At 44.9% G+C, this 21820-nt stretch overlaps 1 protein-coding gene across 4 annotated transcripts in view; it reads left to right on the top strand.

The window, feature by feature from the left end:
* Window positions 1-347: 347 nt before the first annotated feature.
* Window positions 348-21820, top strand: part of CCDC13 (coiled-coil domain containing 13) — a 42604-nt gene continuing 21131 nt past the window's right edge. For all 4 annotated transcript variants that reach the window (XM_067530408.1, XM_067530407.1, XM_067530409.1 and 1 more), the window contains exons 1-8: window positions 348-568; window positions 2676-2824; window positions 12281-12423; window positions 14902-14991; window positions 16060-16176; window positions 17451-17555; window positions 19554-19718; window positions 21568-21744. In XM_067530408.1, coding sequence (XP_067386509.1) covers window positions 348-568; window positions 2676-2824; window positions 12281-12423; window positions 14902-14991; window positions 16060-16176; window positions 17451-17555; window positions 19554-19718; window positions 21568-21744 — 1167 coding nt within the window. The remainder of the gene's footprint in view (window positions 569-2675; window positions 2825-12280; window positions 12424-14901; window positions 14992-16059; window positions 16177-17450; window positions 17556-19553; window positions 19719-21567; window positions 21745-21820) is intronic.

Raw genomic sequence — 21820 nt, 5'->3', positions numbered from 1 at the left:
TAGATGGACCACAGGTCTGATCCAGTCTGGCAATTTCTATGTTCCTATTAATCAGTAAAGTATAGCATATGTCTTGTTAGTACCTTGGTTTTTGTTTTGATTGTCTTTTAAAATGATTATTTAATTCATTGGTTTTTAAACTTCAAGTGTCGGGGAAGGCTACCTGTGGTCTGGTTTGTAAACCATTACCAGAGGGAAAGACTGGTTTGTGGCATCTAAGAGTCAGAGCAGAGGAGAGAAAGAAAGGATGCAAAGGGGCCTGTTACATGGGAGCCTAGTTTTGAAAATGCTATCATTCTATAATCTTTTGCTCTGATTATTTTTTCTTGTTTTGTTTTTAGTAAACTATGGAGTCAGACAAAGGACTGAATGAAAATTTAAAAATCCAGTTTAAGGCTCTACAGGAGCAACAACAGAAAAGGCTACAAAATCTGATGGAGAAAAAGAAAGAAAAGCAGCATGGTCAGAAAGGCAGCAATAATAACGAAAAAGAGACTTTTGGAGTCCAGGATGATTTAAATCTGTTTAAGGTAGATGGACAGCTGTCAAATGAAGATATCAGCAAAAGGTAAAGGAACAGTCTACCTTATTTGTGACGAAAGTTATAGAAACTGTACTTGGCCCTTCATCCTACAAACTCCCACTGACTTTAATATAAAAACTCACTACTGACTTCACTGATTGGAAATCTATCTGTAGTGCTTATCAGGCCCCCTATGTATCTGAGTACCTCATAATCTTCAATGTATTTATCCTCATAACGTCCCCGTGGGGGAGGAAATGCTATCTGTGATGCTTGCAGACTAGGTGCCAGCTCATGCCAAGGCCTCACTGAAGGGTTGCCAACATTGTATTTAAAAAATAAGGAACTGTTTTCTTAGCACCCCAGCCCCACCTCTCCTCCCATTATTATTATTGTTATTATGATTATTATTTTCTTATTATTATTTATTAATAACAATATAATTAATAAGCAGTATTCACCTACATTCTCCAGGGATATTTCTTGTTGCTTTTTGCAGCACTCAGCAACTTCCGATCTTGTTGTACAGAGATGAAAATATAAGGGGCATCCCTTGTAATAAGGGACATCCCTTGGCAGCCCAGTACTGACATATGCATAGCTGGAAACCAGTCTGGCTTACCTGGCCTGTCAGCATCACAATTGTATTTAACCTTCCACACCAGTAATGCTTTAAAGGACCATATCTTCTAAAGTTTATACAGGGAATATGTATCTAAAAATAAACATCTAATATGGGCACAGAAAACACCTCTTTTTGCACAGGCAGGATTTAGTCTCCATTCAGGAACTGACATTTATGGGGAACCTTTAAAGGTTAAAAGAGAGGAAAGATGGTCCAGTGGCTAGTGCACTAGCCTGAGCTCTGGGAGACCCCCATTCAATTCCTACTCTTCTACCCACATCTTGTGTGACCTTGGGCAAGTCATTTATATTCTCTGTGCCTCTCTGTTAAAAGGGGAGAATAGCACTGCCCTTCCTCAGAGGGGTGTTGTGAGGGTAACTACGTTAAAGATTGAGAGATGCTCAGATACTGTGGTGATGGGAGCCATGTAAGTACCTAAGATAGATAAGTTCCACTGTTATATACAGTGTAATTGTAGCAGTGTCAGTCCCAGAATATTAGAGAGACAAGGTGGGTGAAGTAATATCTTTTATTGAACTGACTTCTGTTGGTTAGAGAGACAAGCTTTTGAGCCACACAAAGCTCTTTTTCAGGTTTGGGAAAGTTATGCCTAGCATCACAGCAAAATGCAAGATGAAACAGATTGTTTAGCATAAGTAGTTAGCTCATATTGTAAGGGACCAGTGTAGGTAGAATAGCCTGTTACCTTTTTTTGTCCTATGACTGCAGTGGTGTTGTTTAGCGGGTTACAGATTGTTGTAAAAAGCCATAAAATCCAATGTCTCTGTTCAGGCCATGATTTTTGGTGTCTAACAGAGTAATGAATTTAAGTTCCCAGGCTCATCTTTTGAAAGTGTCGTGCAGGTTTCCTTTGAGGATGAGGACTGATAGGTCAGCTATAGAGCAATCTCTTAGTGAACAGTATTCTCCCACAAGTGATAGGGTGTTTTTGTCTTTTATCAATTTCCTGTGTGAGTTCATTCGAGAGCATGGTGATTGTCTGGTTTCACTCACATAATTGTCATTGGGGCATTTAGTGCACTGGATGAGCGCATGTTGTGATAGGCGTGTGTGGAATCCAGGGATCTTAAAAGGTGTGTTGTGGGAGGGTACTGATCATTGTAGCAGGTATAGAGAAAGAGACACTGAGGTGGGAACCTGTGTGGTTTTCTCGGAAGAACCAGCTATATAAAGCTAAGGACAATTAACTCAGTAACCTAGACAGGAATCCTACCAGAGCCACCTTTCTTGTGATATTTCCACTTCTTGTCCCAGCCAAAACCAAGAAGCACAAAAGCTTGTGTAAATGAAGGAAGAAGTTAACTGAATTTATTGACTCTCAGAACGTCAGTTCGTGATTTGGTCTGAGGTCCAGGACATACCACTCCACTTAATGTCCCTAGTAAACATAGCTCATTAGGCATGGTTTTAGATATAATCAAACTTATTATTAATTTTATTTTTACAAGTATTTATTTGAAGCCCATCATTGTGGTATCTGCCATGTTTGCTGATTTGTTTTTCTAGGTTGCTCGAAGATGAAAATGAGCAGCTTCAGGATCAGCTTCGAGAGATCGTAGATGAAAATGGCAGACTGTACAAACTGGTGAAAGAGAGAGATTTTGAAATCAGGCAGCTCCGAAAGAAATTAGAGGAGGAAAGATTAGCCTTGAAAGGTAAACAGAACAAATGTACAGACTTACTACTGCAGCTTTACAGGCCATCTAGTAGGAACTTGTGTTTGCTTAATGCTCATAACAATTGCTGGTAACAGGACTGTGGTAATAGTTTTTAGTGAACTTAAGTAAGCTCGTTGCAATGATTTCATGTCATCGCTTCACTTCCCACACGCTACAGCTCCCAGTACTCTGCACCTTCAACCCTTCCACTCTAGCACTACCCAGCTTGCAGGTGTTACTGTGGATTTTCGGTGGCACTGAGCATTCACAGATTCCACTGACTTTTTGGAGTTGGAGGTCAGCTCTTTGAAAATCATGCCCTGTAGAGTTAGAGCTGTAGTAATTCCCCTGCATTGATGCCACAGGAGGGAAACTGATGGCTCTGGGTCTGATGAATGAGTAAGGTCTTTTTAAAAAAGACTAACTGCCTGAGAGGGTTTGGAGCTGTCGCTATTTCCCAACTATATCACAGATGTGTCTTACAAGGGACCCTCTTTCTCCTGATCACTGCTGTATTTTAGGGTTCTTCTTCAAAAGCTTGCTCATGTCCATTCCACTATAGGTGTATGCACGCCTCCATGCATGGTTCCTGGAACTTTTTTCCCTTAGCAGATCACATAGGGCCGGCTCTGGCGCCCCCTGGAGCTCCTGTGCACATGCCACGGTATATTAGGTGCTGCCGGCCCTACGCCCCCTCAGTTCCTTCTTTCTGCTCATGACCGTTGCTGGAACTAGCCTTGCTCTCAGCAAGTACTATTCCCCTTCTTTGAACTTGTTTGTTATTCTAAGTAGTTTAGTTAGTTAAGTAGTTGTTAAGTGTTGTTAAAAAGAGTAGTTAGAGATAAGGCAAATCCCTGCGGGGACTTCAAGAAGCCGGGCTATGCCCTGGTCGCTGAGATTCAAGCCGTGTGCCTCCTGCGGAAAGGACTTGCTGCTCAGCGACTCCCACGACCGCTGCCTTAAGTGCTTGAGAGAGAAAAGAAAAGTGCAAGATCTGCAGGGCTTTTAAACAGAGGACTCAGAAGGACCGAGAAATCCAGTTAAAAGCCCTGCTGATGGAGGCAACACTCTGCCTGACGTCCGAGCTGGCCCACTTCATCTCGGCACTGAGCGTGACCTCGGTGCAGAGTGCACTGCCGGCACTGGCCTTGACTTGGCACTGCATCATCGCCGGCACCAAAGAGGAAGAAGCAGCACACAGAGCGTGGACACTCCCCTGCGCCGTCGATACGGGCAGGGTCGAGTTCGGAGATGCACCAGCCCCAGCGTGTTGAGTCTTCTCCGGTGCCTGCATCTCCAGTGAGGGAGCCTCCCTCGACTCCTGGGAGTGGGAGAGTGCCCCTGCCGACGCCGTCGACACTGGAGGCTTTTCAGGCAGCAAAAGCCTTGTTGGCCTTGCCTACGCCACCTCCGCCCCCCCACTACCTCCCACTTCACCAAGGGAGAAGGAGCCGGTCTGGTACCTCTAGCTCTTTGGAGCACACCACCGTTCATCGGCACCATTCATGGCGACAGAGGCAGTCCTTGTCGTCCCCCAGATCAGAGGCATCAAGAGTGCGGTCCCCAGCATGGAAGGGCGCCCAGGACCGAGGACGTGCATGGCACCACCGGTCCAGTGACTTAGGGTCTCCCGGGGGGACAGCCATCAGGAGAGCCGATGCCCCCACTCAGCGTCACAGTCTGTGGCACAGTCAGCCCCAGGTTGGCCCCAGGGTCAATGGCTGCAGCAGTGGCCTTATTGGGCCCCATGGGGTACCCAGATGGGACTAGGGCTCCAATCCATCCTTTCATTTGGGATGCAGTCTGTGCCTCAGGCACAGGAGGGGGCCCGTAGACACCACTTCTCGGATGAGGAGTCGGACCCCACAGAGGGACCCTCAACGGGTGCAAGCCTTCGCCAGGAGGGGACGCACCCGCAGGACATGCCTTGGCAGTCCTCTTCCTCCTCACCGGATGAGGCAGTCTCCAGGGACCACTCAGCGCCACTGGAGCATTTCAGGGCGCACCAGCAGCTGCTCATGAGGGTGGCCTCCAACTTGGGCCTGGAGGTGAAAGGGTTAGAAGAGGCCGAAGATAGCCTCTTTAATGTGCTGGCGGCGGCAGCCCCAGCGCGAGTGGCCCTCCCAGTCCATGAAAGGGTCCTTAAAATTGTAAAGGCCCTGTGGCAAACCCCTTCCTCAGTCGACCCTATGTCAAAGGTGGCCGAGAGAAAGCATTATGTCCTGGCCAAAGGATTTGAGTATCTGTTCACTCACCCGGCACCGGGAACCCTCCTGGTAGATGCAGCTAACCAGCATGACAGGCAAGGTCAGCCAGGGTCCACTCCCAAGAACAAAGAGAACAAAAAGATGGGTTTGTTTGGGAGAAAGGTTTACTCCACGGCAAGCCTGCAGTTCAGGATTGCCAACCATCAGGCCCTCCTGGGTAGATATAACTTCAACTTGTGGGACTCCCTAAGCTGGTTCGCTGAGGCCCTGCCCCAAGGCCAGGCCGCAGACTTTAATACCATCATGGAGGAAGGAACCACGGTGGCTAGGGCAGCGCTCCAGACGTCCTGTGACACTGCTGACTCAGCAGGTAGGGCCATAGCCTCCACCATCTCCATGAGAAGGTGCTCGTGGCTGCAGTCCTGCGTCAGTCACGGCCCGAGGCACAGCAGCAGCCAAGGCTTCTGCCCAGGCCTTTTCAACCCTATAGGAATAGGGGGTTTAGAAGGAGAAACCAGCCCCCCAGCTCATCCTCAGCCCCCCAGCAGGGGCCCCCAAGGGGTCGGGCAATCAGAGGAGACAGTTTTGATGGTGTGCCCGAGGGTGGTGTCCCAACTGCTTTCCTGGATCCACCCTGCCCCTTCCTAAACAGGTTAAGACCCTTCTATCCCGAATGGGCAAAGATCACTTCAGACAGTTGGGTCCTTGGGATAGTCTCAGGGGGATATGCCCTACAGTTTACATCTACCCCCACCCAACAGCCCTCCCCCTACGTCCCTCTTCAGGAACCCCTGTCACGAGCAACTCCTCTTGCAGGAAGTGGACACCTTCCTCAACATAGGAGCAGTGGAAATGGTCCCTCAAGACAGAAGGGGGAAGGGGTTCTATTTGAGGTACTTCCTCATCCCCAAGGCAAAGGGGGGTCTGAGACCCATATTAGACCTGTGTTGTCTAAACAAATATGTCAAATGACTCAGGTTTCGCATGGTCTCCCTAGCCTCCATAATCCCTTCCCTGGATCCAGGAGACTGGTATGCTGCCCTCGACCTCAAGGACGCATACTTTCATTTGTCTATCCTCCCCAGCCACAGGCGTTTTTTCCGTTTCATGGTGGCTGGCTCCCACTACCAGTTCACAGCCCTCCCCTTTGACATGTCCTCGGCTCCAAGGGTGTTAACCAAGTGCATGGCGGTAGTGGCTGCCCACCTGAGATGAAAAGATGTACAAATTTTTCCTTACCTGGAGATTGGCTGATGAGGGGCAGGTCCAGGTCCCAAGTGCAGGAGAGCGTGACCCTCACTTGCTCCATGTGCAGCAGGCTGGGACTGCTCATAAATGAGCAGAAGTCCACACTAACCCCAGTGCAATGCATAGAATTCATTGGGGCCACCCTGGACACTTCCCAGGCCAGAGCCTTCCTGCCTCAGCCACGTTTCGAGGCGATGGTCTGTATCATCTCCCAGCTGCACCGATGCCCCACGACAACAGCCATGTGCTGCCTACAGCTGTTAGGCCACATGGCGGCCTGCACATTCGTAGTGAGAGTAGCTCGTCTGAGGCTCAGACCACTCCAGGCAAGGTGTTCCTCTGATTCCTGACAGGCAGAGTGGTGCAGGTGCTGATGGACAACACCGCAGCCATGTTTTACATAAACAGGCAGGGGGGAGCGCGCTCCTCGGCACTCTGCGAGGAAGATACCCGTCTGTGGGACTTTGCTGTGAGGCACGATTTCCACTTGACTGCCTCTCACCTCCCGGGAGTGAGGAACGACTAGGTGGATCACCTCAGCAGGTCGTTTCTACCCCACTATGACTGGTCGTTGCACCCAGAGGTGGTGGCTACGATCTTCCAGAAGTGGGGCGTTCCCCAACTGGACCTATTCGCATCGGCCTGGAACACCAAGTGTCTGGGGTTCTGTTCACTCCGGGGTTGCGAGACTGGGTCGATTTCCGACGCGTTCCTCGTGAACTGGATGGGGACCCTCATGTATGTGTTTCCGCCCATTCCGCTCCTGCCCAAGGTCCTGCTGAAAATAAAGAGGGACAGGGAAGACATTATACTCATCGCTCCGGCCTGGCCGAGACAGCACTGGTTCAGCATGCTGCTGGACCTTTTGATCACCTCACCCCTGAAGGCTGCACGACCTTCTATCCCAGGACCACAGTCGCCAGCTGCACCCAGACATGGACTTCCTGCACCTCACAGCCTGGAGGCTCTGTGGCTGATGGAGAGAGAGCCTGCTTGGTGCAGGTCCAACAAGTCCTGCTTGGCAGCAGGAAACCTTCCACACAGGTCATGTATTGGGCTACATGGAAACGGTTTACCTCTTGGGCGGACTTCCAGAGTATCCTGTCCAGCCTCTCCTATACAGGCGATCCTGGAGTACCTGCTCCAGCTAAAGCTCCAGGGTCTGGCGCTGGCCTCGCTGAAAGTTCACTTGGCAGCTATTTCGGCCTTCCATCAGCCGCAAGAGAGGAGATCGCTGTTCTTCCATCCCATGTCAGTCAGATTCCTCAAGGGGGTGGAGAGGCTTTATCTGCAGGTCCATGACCCGGTGCCTCTCTGGGATCTCAACCTGGTCCTCTCGAGACTCATGGGGCCCCCTTTGAACCCATGGCTTCATGCCCTCTGCTCATGCTTTCATGGAAGGTAGCCTTCCTGGTGGCCATTTCCTCAGCTAGGAGGGTCTCCGAGATTAGGGCCTTGACCTCGAAGCCCCCTTATACAGTATTCTCTAAGGATAAGGTGCAGTTGAAGCCGCATCCAGCCTTCCTGTCCAAGGTGGTTTCCCAATTTCATTGTAATCAATATATTTTTCTCCCCGTGTTTTTTCCCAAACCGCACGGTTCGGAGGAGGAGAGGAGACGGCATTCACTGGACATGAGATGAGCCCTGGCCTTCTACATCAATCGTACAAAGCCGTTCCAGAAATTGGCGCAGCTCTTCGTCGCAGTGGCTGACCGGATGAAAGGCTCACCTGTCTCCACCCAATGCATCTCCTCATGGATTACATCATGCATCAAGTTCTGCTATGAGCAGGCGAGGGTGCCGCTTCCAGGAACCATCACAGCGCACTCAACCACAGCTCAAGCCTTGTCTACAGCCTTCCTGGAGAGAGTGCCTCTGCAGGATATCTGCAAAGCTGCCACCTGGTCATTGGTGCACACCTTCACGTCCCACTACACCATCATTCAGCAGGTGAGAGAGGACGCGGGATTCGGCAGAGCGGTGCTGAAGGCAGCTCACCGGTAACTGCTACCCACCTCCAAAGGTATTGCTTGTTAGTCACCTATAGTGGAATGGACATGTGCAAGCACTCGAAGAAGAAAACAAGGTTACTTACCAGTAACTTATGTTCTTCGAGATGTGTTGCTCATGTCCATTCCACAACCCACCCTCTATCCCCGCTGCCGGAGTTGGCAGAAAGAAGGGACTGAGGGGACATAGGGCCGGCAGCACCTAATATACTGCGGCAAGTTCATGGGGCTCCAGGGGGCGCTGGAGCCGGCCCTACGGAATCTGCTAAGGGGAAAAAAGTTCTGGGAACCATGCACAGAGGCATGCACACACCTATAGTGGAATGGACATGAGCAATACATCTTGAAGAACATCAGTTACTGGTAAGTAACCTTGTTTTTCCCTACAATCATATAAGAATCCTTAGAAGCTTTTCTTCTTCCTGAACAGCAGGCATTATTTGGGGATGGTGGTGTCAAATTTAGACTGCATGGCACCTTTCTTCCACTCTCTGGCTGGTCCCTGCCACTGAGATGGCATGCAGAGACAGCGAGCCCAGTAACTTCAGGCCAGAACACCTTTAAAATCAGGAGAAAAGCAGATCAAAAAGCAGTGTGCGTGTAATCACAGCCGATGAGGAGCATCTCTGCTGCACTCTGTACATGTATTCATGTGAGAAAAATGCTCTCTATAGTGTATGTGTACTGTTCTCTTCCCCCTGCTGAATCCAATCTAGGACTATATTTGGCCTCTTCCACTAGCTGCCAGTGGCTTTCACTGTAATCTCCAGAGGCCTCTTCAATGTGTTGCCTTAGGCCTTTGCCACTGACTACTGTGGGCCTCTCCTTTTGACTACCAGAAGCATCTTCCATCAGCTAGCACAGGCCTTCATGTTGGCTACAGGAGGCCTCTCGTCACAGGCAACTTATATGGGCCTATTCCAGCTATAGTGGGACATAGTGGAATTGGTGGTGAGGATTAGAGGTCATGCTCCTAAACTTTGTCTTTGTCACTGAATCATTGTTATGATGCTCGTGAGTTTCTTTCTCATGTGCTTGTAGAGGAGCTGTTAGAACCTTCTCCAAAGATGCAAAGCAACTGTATCACCCTTAATGAAACCATTTGGGTGCCTTTAGTATCATCACTCAGTGTGTAGTTCTTCTCCTGTTAAGATCTCACCATTTCTATTAATGTTTTTATCTCTCTTATACAGAAAAATTTGGGCTTGCTAAATGTTGCTTTTTCAGTCATATTGTAATTACATGCTCTGGTTATCATTTTTCCCTTAATAAGCTCCAGCTAGGATGCATTCAATTCAGATCTCTCAACTGAGGTGGGAGTTGTGGGTATTGTTCAGGGGAATGGGAGTCTGGACCTCTGGAGTTTAGTGCTGGATTTGCCACTGACTCACTATGTGGTCTTAAACAAGTCATTTAACCTCTCAGTGTCCTCATCCATAAAATGGGAATAACGACACTTCCCTATGTCAGAGGGAAGGATACTCTAAGGATTAATGGATGTTTGTGAAAGAGCTTTGAGATTCTCAGATGAGAGGTGCTTAAAGCAAAATATTATTCTTTATTAATTGTATCTTACAGGAAGCACATCACTCATCTGAGTCACAAACTGACCTCAATTCAACACAGATTTGTTGTTAGCTGTTCATTACTGACATAAAAAAAAGATGAATCCTGAAACTCAAATTTTAGAAACTTTATTTGTGTTGAAGAAACAAATGCCACAGCCTCTTAAATTCCTCCTCTGTTATTTTGTGTTGTATTCCTCAATTTGGAGCTCTACGCTAATTAAATGCTTCTATCATACACACTTGGGGCCATGGCTAGGTGGAATGCTATGAATATAAACTGTGTAAAGCTTTTAAATGGTACTTGTGTCATAGGGCAGGTCTGCACTATCACTTAAATTGATGTAACTTACGTTGCTCATGGGGCGTGAAAAAGCCGCTCCACTGAGTGATGCACGTCACAGCGACCTGAGCACTCTCCACATTGGCACTATGTTGGTGGAAACGCCGACATAGATTCTGCCTCTTGTGGAGGTGAAGTAATTATGCTGACGGGAGAGCATCTCCCATCAGCATACAGTGGTTTCACCAGACACACTATAGTGGGACAGCTGCACTGATGCAGCTGTGCTGATGTAGTGCTTCTATTGTAGACCTGCCCATAGAAATTGCTACTTGTGTTTAACAATTTAGACATGCAATCCTAGTGTTTTCCACCAGGTGTCATTGTTGCCCAGAGTAGCTGTGATGACTGAAATAGGAAAGGAGAATAACTGTAATAAGCACAACTGAATGATGCATATCTTATACCTTCATGCTTCATTGTTACTTACCTCTTATATTTAATAACCAAAAGACAGTATGTCTAATGGATTAGAGATAGAAACTGAGAGCCAGGACTCCTAAATTCTGTTTCTGCCCCTGCATCTGACTCACAGGGTGGCCTTGGGCAAGTCACTCTAGGCCAGATTTTTAAGATATTTAAGTGCCTAATACCCATTGATTTAAATGGGAATTAGGTACCTAAATGCCTTTAAAAATTTGGCCTCTGTACCTCAATTTTCCATATCTGTAATATGGAGATAATGATCTTTACCCATCTCTCAGAGGTACAAAACACTTCAAGACTCTTGCATGAAAGTTTTCTTTGTTTCTTTGTTTTTATTATAATACTCATCACTAATTTTTAATTATTATGAAGAGGAGGAGGAGAAGTAATAGTTCCCAGAGATGGGAAGAAGTGTTACATCAGATGAAAAGAACAAGAATGATTCAGACACATTTTTAAATAATAGATGAATTATTTTCTTTGCAAGGATTTTAAATAGTAACATTGGGTCACATTCTCCCCTGGCCTACACCCTGTATAACCCGTTTGAAATAAATAAAGTTGTATTAGGCATAATGTTTCCATAAGAGAGTTAGAAATAATTGGGTTCCTTACACTTCATCAGAATTCATTTGTGTGAGATACTGAAGATCCTTACAGACACTGGCAAACAGGTCATCACAAAGCATGGAACACTGTGTGGCTAGATTAGCAGAGCTCAGCATGGGGGCTTGACAGTTAATGGCAGTAAGCCAGCTAAATCTTCATATACCCTGCAGAAGAGTTACAACTCAGGGTCTTTACTTCCTGTGTATCATTGCAGAGCTAGAGACAGTCTTGTACATTTTCTAAATTATGATTGTACTTTTACATAGCACCTTTTCATCATTTAAGTGACACGGCAGTCTGAATGGTATACAGAGATTACTTTATCTACAACTCTGGAGGGGAATGTAGCATCTGTTTGACAGTGTAAATAACACTGCGCAGCTGTTAAGAACCCATTTGAAAGTGCAAGGGGTGTTTAAATTGGCACAGTGTAATTACCCAGTTGGTATGTAGCCAGGACTCTAACCCTTTAGAACAGTGAAGGAATCCGGCAAAACTGGTATCTTTGCGTTCAGCAGCTGCTCCAGTGCTAAAAGTTGCCATTGCCTATGGGGCATTGGCATTTTCACCATCATGTCACGAAAACCTACTCAGAAGAGGCTCTCACAACACTGTGATCAAATCAGCTGAGCCTTGTCTATACTAGTGCTAATGCCATTGCTACTCCTAGTGTAGCTGCATTCTTGCTGACGTTTGCCAAAATGTGAGTAATAGCTTAGCATGGACAATGCCTTTGTGATAAGGAAAGGGCCGCTGCTTTATGTCTCATGCCAAAGATGGTACCTCCAGCAGCACAGTGCCTCCAGCACCATGACAAGATATTGGCTGAGCACTAACTGAGGTCTGAGTGCGTAAATTGGATCATGAATGCCTCTCTTCCCCTATCTATGCACTCTTTCTTTAACCATGCGTGAAGGAGGTTAGGCTATAAAAATACAGTCTGCTCTTGGTAGAGAACAAAAACATCAGTTAATCTGGCTTCTGCATCTAAGATTTTCCCTTCATTTTATGTATTTCTCTCCCCCCCACACCTTTTTTTTTTCCAGGGATATCTGGTTTAGCAGGGGATGTTGCAGCTACTAAAATTGTTGAACTGTCCAAAAAGAATCGTGAGCTAACTGCTGAGACAGAGAGTGAAAAAGCCAAAGTGAAACAGCTGAATAACAAAGTCAAAGAGCTTGAAAAGGAAGTAAGGTCTCTTTCTTTTGTCATGATAGAACCTTGAAATCAGGCCAGTAGCTTTCTGAGGGCAATGTTTGCTTGAGAAACTGTGGTTTTGATTTCTTGTTGCTTGTTACAGCATCAGCTCTTGCCGGGGGTTCTTTTCATCCCTGCCCTTGGGAGAACAGATGGAGTCATTCTCTTAGCAGTTTCCATCCTTGCTGGAAGGATGGGAATGAGGTATAATGAGCCCGAGATTCATGACATGCCAGTTAGAAATACTAATTTGTATCTGAAAATGCAGGTTCTTGTCCTAGGGGTAACCATAGCAATATTCTAGTTCTTTCTTCTGGGGTGGCTGTTTTTTGATAGTACGTGACCCCTAGCATTAGATCCCAAATGCTACCTTCTTCTTCTTGCTAGTCATGGATCAGGCCCCATTGTGCTGGGCAATGGACATACATATATAAGAGACAATCTGTGCCCTGAAGACTTTACACTCTAAATAGACAAGGGAGGGGAATCAGAAGCACAGGAAGGTGAAGTGACTTAATGAAGGCCACACAGCTGGTTAGCAGTAGAGCTGGGATTAGAACTCTGGTCTCCCACTTTCTAGTCCACTGCCCCCACTTCCTAACCCCCTTGCCTCTTTCACCATTGTCGTTATTAAGAACACATTCCCTAAAAGTCTCAATTTCTTCAAGGAGCTCATCAAGATAATAGGCTAGTCCTAAATAGAGCATGTGGGATAGTAAAATTTCCACTTCTCCTTCATTCTACACTCTTATCTTTCCCCTTGTGATCCTTTGTACATAGCACTTCACCCTGTAGGCACTAGGCAGGGGAGAGTTAGACATGTGAGCTCAGAGCCACTGTTCAGCAAGTAGGAATTATTTCTACCCACCTCAGAGAATGAGACCGCAGACCTGTAGATCTGTTCCAGCTAAACAAAGGGAATCCTAACATTATTACTAAACCTCTGCCATGGGGCATTACACAGCAGGAATTTTTCCCTTTAAAATACCTGTGAAGTCATAGAGTTAGGTAAAATATTTTACTAAATGTTTCATGATTTTCATATAAAATAGGTGAATTGGAATTAAAAAATCTACATTTTATTGAGCAGACAGTAAGATGTGGGCCTCTTAATAGGATGTCCAAATCCCAGATCTCGATCTCCATTGAACTTGATCTACATTTAGGTACATAGATACCTGCTTTATGTACCTGACTCCTGATGTGAGAATCCCTCAACAATGCCCACATTTGATGATTCATCCCACAATTGCAAGTCAGCAGTTGGTTGCAGTTCCTTCTCTTAGTAAAATAACACAACCTCTCTCAGGGAAGATTTAATTATATGTTTTTGAAATGTGTATTTATGTGGTTATCCTGACAATTTAGTGGAAGATGAAGACATTTTTGCAGGAGTAATTAAAAGCTACTCATCCTTTTTAGGTTGTTGTTATCCTTCCTGTTTGCTCATTAAAAACATATAGAATCATAGAGTTGGAAGGGACATCAGGAGGTCATCTAGTCTAACCCCCTGCTCAAAGCAGGACGAACCAGGACTAACCTCAGCTAAATAATCCCAGCCAGGGCTTTGTCAAGCCGCACCTTAAAAATCTCTAAAGATGAAGATTCCACCACCTCCCTAGGTAACCCATTCCAGCGCTTCACCACCCTCCTAGTGAAAATTTTTTTCCTAATGTCCAACCTAGACCTCACCCCCCTGCAACTTGAGACCGTTGCTCCTTGTTCTGTCATCTGCCACCACCGAGAACAGCCTAGTCCCATCCTCCCTGGAACCCCCTTTCAAGTAGTTAAAGGCTGCTATCAAATCCCCCCTCATTCTTCTCTTTTGCAGACTAAACAAGCCCAGTTTCCTCAGCCTCTCCTCATAAATCTTGTGCTCCAGCCCCCTAATCATTTTTGTTGCCCTTCGCTGGACTCTGTCCAACTTGTCCACATCCTTTTTGTAGTGGGGGGCCCAAAACTGGACACAATACTCCAAATGCGGCCTCACCAATGCTGAATAGAGGGAAATAATCACTTCCCGCGATCTGCTGGCAATGCTCCTATTAATGCAGCCCAATATGCTATTAGCCTTCTTGGCACCCAGGGCACACTGCTGGCTCATATCCAGCTTCTTATCCACTGTAACCCCCAGGTCCTTTTCTGCAGAACTGCTGCCTAGCTCGTCGGTCCCCAGTCTGTAGCTGTGCATGGGATTCTTCTGTCCTAAGTGCAGGACTCTGCACTTGTCCTTGTTGAACCTCATCAGATTTCTTTGGCCCAATCCTCTAGTTTGTTTAGGTCCTTCTGTATCCTTTCCCTACCTTCCAGGGTATCTACCACTACCCCTAGCTTAGTGTCATCTGCAAATTTGCTGAGGGTGCAATCTACCCCATCCTCCAGATCATTAATCATTAATAATTAATTAATATCTGTGTAAGCTTCCTGGTCATTGTATGCATTCCATAATGTGTGTGTGTATGTTTTCCAGTTACAAACAGCTATGGGAAAAATCCAATCTCTTGGTGGCAATGGCTCAGGAATCAAGCAGTCGACGCTGAGGATGATGGAAGGAAACTCGGTTTGAATTATGTTTTTTCTAGAAAATTTGTTCCTTTCTGTTGTGCAGTCTCTTTCCTCATGAGGAAATCTTCTATCCCTGCCGCTGATGTTAAAATCTGTCCTAAATGCTCTATGTTTGAGAGGATGGTTGTAGTGTTGGAAAAGGAAAGGTGTTGTGACCTTGTCAGTCGATCTTCCCTCTCTCTCTGATGCATCTTTACAGTGCCTCAAATTAAAAGAGGGCTATAGTACTTCTCAGCTTCAAAGCTCACAAAGCAAGCCATGATCTACCACATACCATCATAACTGTGGGGTTTACAGGTGAATTGATAACTATTTACATACATAAAAGAAACAATAATTATTAATCTTTAAGAGATGCCTGCCAAGTTCTGTCAGAGTTGCATTCTAGCTTGTTTTTTATTTCCTTTCAATAACACAACCTGGTTAAGAGGTTATTCAGCAGCTTGAGAGCCTAGTGGAAGGATGGTAAACGAGGATTTGGAGAGGCAGGCTCACCCAGAGGCTAAAACACAGGATTTGGAGTCAGGGAGATCTTGGCTTTTTTTCCTGGCTCTGCCACAGACTGACTGTAGGATCCAGGGCAAATCACTGAACCCTCAGTTTCCCCATCTGTAAAAGGGAGGTAATAATAGTTACCCATTTCACCTGAGTGCTGTGAGGCTTAATTCATTATTGTTTGCAGAAGCACTTGTGAGGGTTCACCAGAAGTACAGAATATCATTGTTATTAGACGAAGCACAACCCACTGCTACGCAGGTAATGTGAAGAGGCTGACTAGGACTTGGAATCCTCCAGAGTTATTGCATTCAGCCTGTGGTGAAGGGTACTTCTCTGTCTTCTCAAGCCAGATGGGTTTGGACAGGAGCTATTTCTAGACCGAGACCTCCTTTGCTGAAAGGTCACTGTATCTCTCAGAATGCACATGTACATTGCTCTTCTGTATCAAAACATTCTGAGACACGTCTGAGCCTTCCTCGTGGTCACATATTGTCCTTTTTGGTTGTCAGTTCTGTTTTCTATAGTGAAGTTCATCCTTATCAAACAAATTTTCCTTCACTCAAAGCCTGAAAGTCCAGAGTTGAAAGCTTTGCAAGAAAAATTAACTGCAGCCAACTTTAAAGTGATGGAGTATCGCAATCAGCTCCAAACAACAAAACAGGACCTAAAGATGATGCAAAAGGTACTAGTCTACATCTTGGAATGTGTAATATTGTGATCTGGGCCTGATTTCTGTAAGGGAGACTGTTTGTTAAATCAAGAATGGTGCTTCTTTTTCTCTTTATTTCTTTTGATTAGGCTCCTTGATGCACGAGGAAGGAAAGCACAAGAGGGGTAATAACACTGTTTGGATTTTAATGTGGACAGCACGGAGCTACATGAAATTCCTGGTCTATCAGTGCCACTGCCACTTTCCAATATTTCTGTTGATAGAACAGCTCTGACTCCTGTAACACATTTTTGCCCCGATTCAACAAAACAACTAAACTTGTGATTAACATTAAGCATGTGCCTCAGTGCATCTCTATTGAGCAAAGCATTTAATCACATGCTAAACTTCAAGCACAGGCTTAAATCCTATTCAAGTCAATGGGATCTAAGCCTGTGCTTGTAATTAAGCACATCCTTAGGTACTTTGCTGACTTGTGGCTTCAGAGCAATTTATTTTGTCCGGATCCACTCTGGCCCCTTAGTGCATTATTCTGCACTCTTTAACACATGACACTTCCTTTGAGATCACTACTCCACCTGCAGTGGAGATCAGAGAGGAGGCTTTGCCCTAAAAACAGGTCTCTGCTGACCCTTTTATAAAAACTGAAATGCACTTCACAATAACTCACTCTCCTTAGTGTGGCTGCTTGGGAATTGTGTAAGACAGACAGCCCCAGACCTGTAAGGGTTTGCAAGATGTCAACGTTTCCATTGTGCACCTGATGTGTTTTGATCAATGTCTGATTATGTGTTTGTTATATCAGAAGATATTTACATATTTTGAAACCTGTTAAGAATGGTGACTAAAGGGATTTCTGGCTGTCAACATTGGTGGCCATGTAGTACAATTTGAATGCCCCCTCCACATATATATAGTATTGATTCACCTTTCACTGGAAAGACAGTTCAGACATTTTGTTGAGTGATTCATTTCTAAAGAAAGATGAATATCCAACCTTTATATATTGAATTATTTCAGCAAGACTTTGTTGGTACTTTGATGCCTGATGAAACAATTAATATTAGCCAAAATCTGGTCCAAAGTGGTGCTTTGTTGTAGTATTGATCTGAAAGAGTTGCTTTACCTGGATTGAATATGTGTTATAGTTACCAAAGGGATACAATAAGTATGTGTATAAATTCAGTATTTTGTGTTTGCTGGAAGAAGGGCCACATTTTTCTCTCTCTCTCTCTCTCTCACACACACACATACACTCATTGTTAATATTCCTGGCTCATTCACAGCTTTTATCAAGTGAAGTTGGTGAAGATGTGAATATTCAAAATCTCTTGACCACTTCTGGCACTTGGCGTGGACGGGCCCAGCAAATACTTGTTCTGCAAGGCAAGGTAAATTACTACTCTGGGTCTTTTTCTTAATCTATATGTAAAGTTATCTTTCTGGTGTTTACAGCTGAGTGAAAACTCACACACACACACTGGACCCTCCATATTTGTTGCAATTATGACATTTTCAGCATGGACATATTGTATAGTGCAGTCCTGCAAAATCCCACCTGTTCATTCACCTGTGGTGTGTATTTTTTTTTTTTCTTCTGATGAGGAAGTAAAATATCACTAGCTCTTTTGCTGTCAATAAGTCACAATCAATGCTAGGCGAGTAGTGCAGTCACACACAAAAAAGGCTAATATCATTCTGGAGTGTATTAACAGGGGAGATAATTGTCCTGCTCCACTCGGCACTGGTGAAGCCTCAGCTGGAGTACTGTGTCCAGTTCTGGCTGCCACACTTAGGAAAGATGTGGACAAATTGGAGAGAGTGAGGAGGAAAGCAACAAAAATGATCAAAAGTTTAGGAAACCTGACCTATGAGAAAAGGTTTAAAAAACAAAACAAAACTGGGCATGTTTAGCTTTGAGAAAAGAAGACTGAAAGGGGACCTGATAATGGTCTTCAGCCATGTTAAGGGTGATCAATTGTTCTCCATGTACACTGAAGGTAGGACAAGAAGTAATAGCCTTAATCTGCAACAAGGGAGATTTAGGTTAGATATTAGGAAAATCTTTCTAATTATAAGGGTAGTTAAGCTTTGGAACAGGCTTCTGAGGGAGGCTGTGGAATCCACATAATTGGAGGTGTTAGGAACAAGTTAGACAAACACCTATCATGGATGATCTAGGTCTGTTTGGTCCCGTCTCAGTGCAGTGGGCTGGACACAATGATCTTTCAAGGTCCCTTCCTGCCTTACATTTCTGTGATTCTAAAGTTTGTATTTGGCTGGTAAGTTTTCATGCTAGTGTTACAAGCATGGCATGATGCAATGGCCATATTGGTAAACTCATGCCTTAAAGAAAAGCTATGGGAAAGCTTGACGTGTATTTGGGGGGATTGGAGGAGATTTTTGTTTAGAAAATACAAAATTTGTTATTTTAAAAAGTTTGATTTTTATCTTTTAAAGTCTTGCAGCAACTAGCGCTGTGTAAGTCAGGTGCTGGGGCACTGTCCGTAATCATGGGACATTTTTGTTGTGAATGAAAAAGAAAAATTTGTAGTTCCTAATGTATTTAATTCTTAATTTGTAGCCATTTGTATCAACAGCACTTGCTTGCAGCATGTGGCCAGGAGTACAGAAATGATTGAATGCAAATAAATTACTAGTCATTTAGTGCTCAGATAAACAGGCATTAAAATAAACAGCTCTAAAAATATATTGAAATCTGGGGTTTCGGTTTTTGGTGGTTGTTTTTTAAACACACACACACACATACACACTCAGGAAATTCTGCATAATACATTAATTAAACTTTTCCAAGCTTAAGCTGTATTGGTGTTGGGAACCCTGCACTTACAATGAAGATCTTGGTCCCAAGATGCTTAGCATTGAACCTTACTGTGACATCTTTAACTCTCCATTACTTCTGAGGGGTTTAATCCACGTTACTCCCACTTGGGAAATGGAAAAAAGCTGCTGACACCTCACATAAGGCTTCTCTCTGGTTGTTTTTTATGTGCTGACACTTCACTGCTATTAGATGTATACAGCTGAACAGGGACTTTTTCACTTTCATTGACTAAAATGGCAAACTCCAGCTTTTCTCTAGGCAAAATGTGTCTCCCTCCCCCCCCACTCCAGACATACCTTCCTGTGTCTTGTTGTGCCTTCCTGCCCGGTGTAGACATCTATGAATGGGAATTTGAAAGAGTGGGCTCTGCTGCTGTGCTAGGTAACTGATTTGTAATGTCAATAACTATATGACACGACACAACACTCCACTCTGGACCAGTCCTACCTTTGGATGTGGGGCAGTCTTTGACTTCAATAGGAGCAATGCATGCACAGTCAACGCCAGAATTAGCTCCTGAGTGTATTTTCACATTCTCTTGTAGGTTCGAGAGCTGGAGAATCAGTTGGGTCAGAGCAAGAGCAGAGCATCAATGAACAATGTTGATGAGGAAATGCTGGCCCTTACAGACCCACGGAAGTTGTCAGCCCAAGAGAAAAACCTGTTGCGGATTCGCAGCTTGGAAAAAGAAAAGAAAGAAGCCTTGGAGGTAAGGCATGGGGAGCTGCTGTAGACCTGCATATAATACGTAATATGTAAGAACTCTGCCTCCCTTTATGTGGGTGCACTAGAGAAGGGATAGGGCACTGTCACACCCACTTGGGGCTAAATATAAGTAGGCTCCCAGTGCCCAAGGTTGGGGAGGTGGCTAACACTGTTGGACGTTCTAGTGGCCCCAGCAGGTGTGGAGGATGCGTAGGGCCATGGCAGCGAGATATGCACAGAAGCATTGGCTACACACAGCGCAAAGGTTCAGCAAGTGCACTTTCCTATAGATCCTCCCCACCACCAGTTGTTAGAATGCCTCAGCTACCAGCACTGAAGTTGAGACCCATCTTCCTTCTCCCCACCACAGTTCAGCCTTGCAGCCAGTGCAACTGAGCCGTAGGTGTCCATATGCCTCTCACTCTTGACAATGAGGATAAAATCGCCATTCTGCTGCCCACAATTACACACCCCACGGGCCAGATTCTGCTCTTCTGCCAATCTGGAGTAACTCCATTGTTGTCTGCCTGTCTCAGGCACCATTCGCAATAGTTGCTCAGTGTGGAACTTCATAGCTTCTAAGGCCAGAAGGGACCACTGTGATCTAGTCTGACCTCCTGTATAACACAAGCCAGAGAACTTCCCCAAAATAATTCATAGAGCAGAACTTTTAGAATAACATCCCATCTTGATGTAAAAATTGTCAGTGATGGAGAATCCACCATGACCCTTGGTAAATTGTTCCAAGAGTTAATTACTCTCATTAAACATTTATGCCTTATTTCCAGTCTGAATTAGTCTAGCTTCAACATCCATCCATTTGCCTTATGTTATACCTTTTTCTGCTAAACTGAAGAGCTCATTATTAAATATTTGTTCCTCAAGTAGGTACATATAGATTGTAGTAAAGTCACCCCTGAACCTTCTCTTTGTTAAACTAACTAGATTGAGCTCCTTGAGTCTATCAATATAAGACATGTTTTCTAATCCTTTTATCATTCTTATGGCTCTTCTCTTAACCCTCTCCTATTTATCAACATCCTTCTTAAATTGTGGGCACCAGAACCGGACACAGTATTCCAGCAGCGGTCGCACCAGTGCCAAATACAGAGGTAAAATAACCTCTCTATTCCTAGTGGAGATTCCCGTTTATGCATCCCAGGATGCATTAGCTCTTCTGGTCACAGTGTTCAGCTTATTATCCACCATGGCCCCCTAACATTTTTCAGAGTCACTGCTTTCCAGGATCAATCCCCCATCCTGTAAGCATGGTCTGCTTCCTTTGTTCCCAGATGTATACATTTGCATTTAGCTGTAATAAGACACACATTGTTTGCTTGCACCCACTTTACCAATCTAGGGTTCATCTAGATTTCCACTGGTCTAACTCAGATTGGAATCTGGCCCAGTGTTACCAGTGTGTTTGTAATATATAATTGTATATATTTATATTTTGATGCTTTTTCTTCAGAGGAGAATGTTAATTAACGGTTCAGTCATTTCAGTTGTGGGGCAAATGGCAGACCAGTAACACAGTGCTTCAGGTTTTGACACAAAATTATCATTTGCTTCATTGCAAAAGCTGAATTTGCTTAAGTCCAACCAGATTCCTGAACACACAGATGTCTTGCAGTGCCAGTGAGTGAGTGATCAGTGAAACACGCAAGAACAATATATCTATATTTCTATTTACCAGAGGTGAGTCACTTTGTGACTGCCAAGCCAGTGCACAGCTCTGGATTCTCAAGGACTCCGTGTGCTTCTTTGTATTCTCCTAAGTGAGAAGGTGCATGTAGACTAGGACACGATTGATTACTTCTGTCATTTCACATTATTTGTTTACATAATTGCAGAAACTCAGTGGGGAACACAATACTCTCCAGAAAGATCATGAGGATGTGAAAAAAAAACTGGATGCATCAAAAGCCAGGAACAAAGTGCTATCCAGTGAGATGAAAACACTGAAAGGACAAATCCTAACGCTGCTGGAGAAAGGAAAGCATGACGATGAGCTCATAGATGCCTTACTGGTACAGTCTGACCATTGCAATCCAGCCCAAGCATTACAGGATTAGTGCTCTTTCTATAATTAGCAAACACGAAGGC

Source organism: Emydura macquarii, unplaced genomic scaffold (genome assembly GCF_026122565.2).
Source record: "Emydura macquarii macquarii isolate MOO-44397 ecotype Brisbane River unplaced genomic scaffold, CSIRO-AGI_Emac_v2 contig_3080, whole genome shotgun sequence".
In the NCBI taxonomy this organism is placed as follows: domain Eukaryota; kingdom Metazoa; phylum Chordata; order Testudines; family Chelidae; genus Emydura; species Emydura macquarii.
This window is presented reverse-complemented; position numbering and strand designations above follow the sequence as displayed.